Source organism: Macaca fascicularis, chromosome 19 (assembly GCF_037993035.2).
Source record: "Macaca fascicularis isolate 582-1 chromosome 19, T2T-MFA8v1.1".
Classification (NCBI taxonomy): domain Eukaryota; kingdom Metazoa; phylum Chordata; class Mammalia; order Primates; family Cercopithecidae; genus Macaca; species Macaca fascicularis.
The window spans coordinates 54,637,367-54,643,398 of record NC_088393.1 but is presented as its reverse complement, the minus strand read 5'-3'; the positions used below and the strand labels follow the sequence as shown (position 1 = coordinate 54,643,398).

Below are 6,032 nucleotides of genomic sequence, written 5' to 3'. Positions count from 1 at the left end.
GAAGACTGGATCGTCACCCTGTCTTCCCCCCGCTCTGAGCTGGGTTTCCTCCTCGGGGGCTACCCAGGCCAGACTGCTGATGGAAACCAGCTGCGAGAGGCGCAGAGGCCCGGCACACGCCCAGGCCCCTCCTCGGCGCCGGCGGACCCCGATGGCGGGGCGGGGAGCGCCTTGGCTCCCCTCCCCTCTTCCGCAGCCGGGCCTGGGGCCCTGGCACGTCCGGCGCGCCTGATGCTTTCCAGATGTGGGCTTGATTTCTCTCCTCTATCTGGCTCCGTTGAGCCCGCAAGGGGAGGGGGGAGGGGAGCTAGGGTCCGAGACCCAAATCTCTACCAGGGACTCGGGTCGGGGTCCCCTTCCCGCCCGTCTCCCTTCCCTGTCCAGGCGGTGAAAACCGAGTTAGGGTGGGCTGACCACAGTAAAGACGCTCCTCCCCACCTCCACCTCTTCCTAGGGCTCCCGCCTTGTCCAGGTCCAGAAGGAACCCCAAGCCCCATCCATCGGGACACGCCCCCAGGTACACCGAGGGACACGCCCCTTAGAAACCCCGCCCCGGGCCCCTCCCCTTCGGTCGCGCCTCTGCAGGCCCCGCCTCCGTCGTCGGGTCCCCACTGGAAGGCGCCCTCTGCGCATCTCTTTGTCTCTCTGGCCGCCTCTGCCTACATCTCTGTGTGTCTGTGTCTTCGTCCCTGTCTCTGACTCTGCGTTTCGGCTTGGGTGTCTCTCTCCTACCCCCTGTCTCTCTGTGTCCTGTCTGTCTCTGCCTCTCGTGTCTCTCTCTCTGCAGCGCCCTCCCCGTCTCTGCCTCTCTGAGTCCCTAGCTCGCTCACTCTCTTAATCTGTGTCCCTATAGCCCCCTGCGTCTCTCTGACTCTCCCTGCATCTCCCTCCCCTGTCTGTGAATTTCTCAGCGTCCATTTCCTGTCCTCTCCCTCCGGTCCCTGGCTCCCTGCCGTGCTTCCTCTGGTCCCGAGTCTCCCCTTCATCTTCCGCCGGGCCCTCCTCCCTGTGGCCACCTCCTCCTGTAGTCTCGCGGGGCAGGGTGGGCGCCTGGGCGTGCTGCGCGCGCCCTCATGTGGCCGGCAGGGGCTGCGTGTGAGCGCCGAAAGGGGAGTGCTGGGGAGCGGGGGACGCTGGTGTTCGCGGTGACACTGGGAAATGGCGTGTGACACCTGGAGGCTGTGTGAGTGTGGACTGCCGGGAGACGGCGCGTGACATCTGGAGAGTGTGTGAGTGTGCACTGCCGTGATGGTGTGTGACTCCAGGAGATCTGCGAGTGTGTACTGCTGTGAGATGGTGTGCGACGCCAGGACACTGTGTGAGTGTGGACTGCCGGGAGATGGTGTGCAATGGCAGGAAACTGTGTGAGTGTGGACTGCCGGGAGATGGCGTTCGACATCTGGAGAGTGTGCGAGTGTGTACTGCCGTGATGGTGTGTGACTCCAGGAGATCTGTGTGTACTGCTGTGAGATGGTGTGTGACGCCAGGAAACTGTGTGAGTGTGGACTGCTGGGAGATGGTGTGTGATGCCAGAACTAGGACACCATGAGTGTGTACTGCCGTGGTGTATTGGTGAGATGGTGTGTGGTGCTGGGAGTCTGTGTGTGACTGATTGATGTGAGATTATGTGCGACAAGGAGAGACTGAGTGGGACTGCGTATGTCAGAGATGACATGTCGCTGACAGTGACACTGTAAAATTACTGGTGATGCTGAGAGATTGTGGGTGACTGTGTGTGCTGATGAAAGGTTGTGTGTGATCGGGTGTGGGAGAGACACTCTTTGGGGCTCTGTATGGGACATTGAGAGACCATATGTGGGAGTGAGAGATTGTGTGTGACGGTGCGTGTGAGGGGGCAGTGTGTGTGGCTGTGTGCAACATGGTGAGCATATGGTGCTGTGTGTGTCACACAAGCAGATTCTGTGTGAGAGGGAGTGAGGCTGATGACTGGCGTACACTGAGAGGTGGTGGACAGGTGTCATGGGAGGCACACAGAAGGCGTCTCATGAGATGGGACAGACGGAATGAACGTCAGTCTTTGTCGGCCGCACTGTGTGTGGCTTGTGAAAAAGTGCATGATCCGGGCACATTGCTGCAATCCCAGCACTTTGGGGGGCTGAGGCAGGAGGATCCCTTGAGGCCAGGACTTTGAGACCAGCCTGGGCAACATAGGGAGACCCCTCCCCACGCCGTCTCTACCGAAAAAAAAATAAAAGAAATTCGCCAGGCGTGGTTATGCACCTTTGTGGTCCCAGCTACTCGGAGGCTGAGGTGAGAGGATCGCTTGAGCCTGGGAGGTGGAGGCTGCAGTGAGCTAAGATCATGCCACTGCACTCCATCCAGCCTGGGTGACAGAGAGAGACCCTGTCTCAAAAAGCAAAACAAAACTGTGTGACTATGTGTGACACTGAGCTCGTGAGAGATGGCAGCGTTGTGACAGTGCATGCGAGTGTGCGGCTGTGCAGGGCACTCAGAAGCGAGAGTGTGAGGGAGGCCTTGTGTGTAGAAGGCAAGAGATGATGGAGAGGCGGGAGTGAGTGTGTGAAACGCTGCGAGATTGTGTGGGACTCTGTGAGACACTGAGCCATCGTGGGTAGCTAGGTATGACACCAGGAGATGGGGCGCGTGTGTGTGACAGGGACAGACTGTGTATGGAGGGAATGTGTCAGATGCGTGTGACACCAGGAGACTGTGTGAGAATGTGTGTGGCCTTCCATGGGTGTCACTGGACAGGCAACTGGGTGTTACTATGAAATACTATAAAACTGTGTACTTGACAGGTTGGATGGGTAACTGCATGCCATTATGAGACACAGAAAGTGTGAGACTGGGACAGGGTGTGAAACTGAGAGAGAAGTTTAAATGGCATGCAAGGCCAGGCGCGGTGGCTCACACCTGTAATCCCAGCACTTTGGGAGGCCGAGGCGGGTGGATGACCTGAGGTCAGGAGTTCGAGACCAGCCTGGCCAACATTGTGAGACCCTGTCTCTACAAAAAATGCAAAAATTAGCCGGGAGTGGTGGCAGGCACCTGTAATCCCAGCTACTCAGGCGGCTGAGGCAGGAAAATGGCTTGAACCCAGGACGCGGAGGTTGCAGTGAGCCGAGATCACATCACTGCACTCCAGCCTGGGCAACAGTGAGACTCAGTCTCAAAAAAAAAAAAAAAAAAAAAAGGCACGCAAATGTGTGTGACATTTGGAGACATTATATGTGACACTGTGGCAAACTGCTGGTACGTTTGGGGCTCTGAGATAATTTATCCGATGTGTAGCCCTTGGGGCTGCCATTGGTGGTGGCTGTGTGTGGCATTTGGGGCGACCGTGTGAGGTTGTGTTGAGCAAGGTCATTTGTGAGGTTGTGTGGTGCTACCATGTGACAGGGCAAGACAGTTTGTGTCTGTGTGAGGGACAGTGAGCATGAGGCTGGGGGGTGACACTGAGGTGGCGAGTGTGGCTGAGTAAGAGGCTCTGTGGGACACACTGGAGAGGTTTGTGTGACTGTGGATTAAATGCACCGAGGCCGGGGACCCACCTAGACAGACTGTCTTTTCTAGTGAAGGTGAGAGAGGCACAGAGTCCCACAAGAGGACAGCAGCGGCAGAGACACAGGGAGAGGGACAAAGATAGGACTGACAGACAAGAGAGAGGGCCCAGAGAGGCAGCCCCAAGGCGGCGGGGCGGCGGGGAAGGTGGCTCCCGGAGGAGGCGGGTCCGTAGGGCCTGCGCCCCAGGGGAGGGGGCGGGGCGGGCCGGAGGGACCCAGACGCTGCCTCCCAGCCTCTGTCACCGCCACCAGCCCGGCCCAGAGCAGCAACAGGTAGGAAGCTCCGGTCTCGGCCCCACAGCTGGTCCCTTTGCCTGCTCCGTGGCCACCGTCTCTTCGCCTGAGAATGATTGAATGAATGAGTGAATGAGTGAGTGAATGAATTCTTCTACGTCTTCATCAGCCTGTCTCTCGCTTTGTTCCTCTCTCCCACTTTCTGGTTCCATCTCTCCCCAACCCCTCCATCTCCCTCTCTTTCCTTCCCTTCTTGCCTCTGTCCCTCTATCTCCTCGTCTCTGTCCCTTTATCCCCTTGGTGTCTCTCTGCTCTTTCCTCCATCCCCCCTTCCTCCATTTCCCCTTCTCTCTCCTTTCTCCCTCCCTCCATCACCCCATCCTCTCCCACCCCATCCGTCCATCTCCTCCATTCTCTCCCATCCTACACCACCTCCCTCCATCTCTCCATCCTCTTCCACCCCACACCTCCTCCCTCCATCACCCCATTCTCTCCCACCCCATCCGTCCATCTCCTCCATCCTCTTCCACCCCACACCCTCTCCCTTCATGTCCCCATTCTCTCCCACCCCACACCCCCTTCCTCCACCTCCCCTGCTCTGTCCCCTCGGTCCCTTTGTCCCCTCGGTGCCAGTTGCCTTGTATCACCCTGTTCCTTGCTCCCCCCTTCATTTGTCCCTCTATTTTCTCCTCCATCACTTCATTCCTTCCCCAGTCTCTCCCTCTATTCCTCCCCGTTTCTTCATTTATCCAGTGCCTCAGTCTCTCCCTCCATTACTTTGTCTCTGTCTCTGCGCGCCCCGTTGTCCTTCTGTCCATCTGATAGGCCTCTCCTCGGTTGGGCTCCCCCAACCCTCTCCCCTGGCTGCTAATGAGCAGAGGAGCCTTTGAGGTGGCCAGGGCTGGAGTGGGGGGGCTCCCTGAGGGGGGCGGAGTGGGCAGCTGCTGCCAAGGCCCTAATGAGTCCCCCTCTGTGCCCCTCCCGCCGCGATCTTAATTCCCAGTTCTCCCTGGAGCCACTGCTAATTGGCCTGAGGAGGGGCCCCCCTCCTGGCTCTTGCTCTGCCCCCGGGGGGTGAGGACACCTGGATTCTGATCCAGCACCTGTGGCCCTGTCCTTCTGTCTCAGCCTCCCATCTGTGCGCCCCTCCTTCCCTCCCTCGCCCCTCCCCGTTCTCTCCCACCTGCCTTAGGTACCTCCATCCGTGCACCCCTGCATCGCTCCTCTTGTTCCTATCCCCCTCATCTGTCCCTCCCTCCACCAGCCCCTGGCCACCCCATTCGCGCGCCCTTCCACCCTCGCACCTGTTACCGGGTCCGTCTCCTCACCTCCGCCTCGGGACCCAAACGTATCCTAACCTACTCCCACAGCCTCAACTCCTGCGCGTCTTTTAACCCCTTCCCCGCCGCAACCATGTCCAACAACATGGCCAAGATTGCCGAGGCCCGCAAGACGGTGGAACAGCTGAAGCTGGAGGTGAACATCGACCGCATGAAGGTGCTGGGTCAGGGTAGGGAGCAGGGCGGGGATTCTGGGCCTGCGGTCTGTCCCGGGCTGTGTCGGCCGGGAGCCATAGTGCAAGGATGCACCTGGGAAGAGGGCTGGGCAAGGGGCGGGGCAGGGCAGGAGGAGGGGCCAGGACGAGGGGAGGGGCAGGACAGGAGGAGGGGCCACGACGAGGAGGGGGCAGGACAGGGGAGGGGCCAGGACGAGGGTCGGGGTAGGACAGGGGGAGGGGCCTGTATGAGACGGGGCAGAGTGGGAGGAGGGGACCGGGCAAGAGGCGGGGCCTAAGTGGGCGGCTCTGAGGAGCCGAGCAGGGCGGTGACATCTCCACCCGGGTGCTCGCAGGTGTCCCAGGCAGCAGCGGAACTCCTGGCTTTCTGCGAAACGCATGCCAAAGATGACCCGCTGGTGACGCCAGTACCCGCCGCGGAGAACCCCTTCCGCGACAAGCGCCTCTTTTGTGTTCTGCTCTGAACCCTCCAGACAGCTTACCCTCCCCTGCCAAAGTATGGATCCAATAAACTTGGTAACTGTGGTAGTGCCTGTGCTTTCAGGGAAACTGAGGTACGCACAGAGCTTGGGGCCACCGTGGGGGAAGCTGTGTCCGTTCTCATTCCTTCTGAGTGTGTGTGTTGGGGGTAGGGGTGGACGTGGAGTGAGTATGACTCCACCAAAGCCTCAGAGGAGATGAGTATTCAGTGCTGTCTCCTCCACGATCGATCCTGAACTTAATGGTCCCGACGGCCC

The 6,032-nt window shown here is 59.5% G+C and overlaps 1 protein-coding gene across 3 annotated transcripts; it reads left to right on the top strand.

Annotated features, from left to right (window-relative positions):
* Positions 1-455: 455 nt before the first annotated feature.
* GNG8 (G protein subunit gamma 8) lies at positions 456-5,820 on the top strand. Of its 3 annotated transcripts, none has more exons than XM_045380853.3 (3): positions 456-517; positions 5,150-5,276; positions 5,631-5,820. In XM_045380853.3, the coding sequence occupies exons 2-3, from the start codon at positions 5,193-5,195 to the stop codon at positions 5,757-5,759; spliced, it is 213 nt and encodes a 70-aa protein (XP_045236788.3). In that variant the 5' UTR covers positions 456-517; positions 5,150-5,192; the 3' UTR covers positions 5,760-5,820. The 3 variants fall into 3 exon arrangements, with proteins under 3 accessions (XP_045236788.3, XP_045236784.1, XP_045236781.1); XM_045380849.3 differs by lacking the exon at positions 456-517 and adding an exon at positions 3,784-3,818; XM_045380846.3 differs by lacking the exon at positions 456-517 and adding an exon at positions 4,670-4,853.
* The last annotated feature ends 212 nt before the right edge of the window (positions 5,821-6,032 follow it).

Bases quoted from the DNA above. Each gene is read 5' to 3' on its own strand.
- GNG8 (XM_045380846.3), top strand. From the start codon at position 4,738: ATGAGTCCCCCTCTGTGCCCCTCCCGCCGCGATCTTAATTCCCAGTTC. The intron at 4,854-5,149 runs GTGAGGACACCT...CTACTCCCACAG, and splicing joins TCTTGCTCTGCCCCCGGGGG to CCTCAACTCCTGCGCGTCTT. The intron at 5,277-5,630 runs GTGCTGGGTCAG...GGGTGCTCGCAG, and splicing joins TGAACATCGACCGCATGAAG to GTGTCCCAGGCAGCAGCGGA.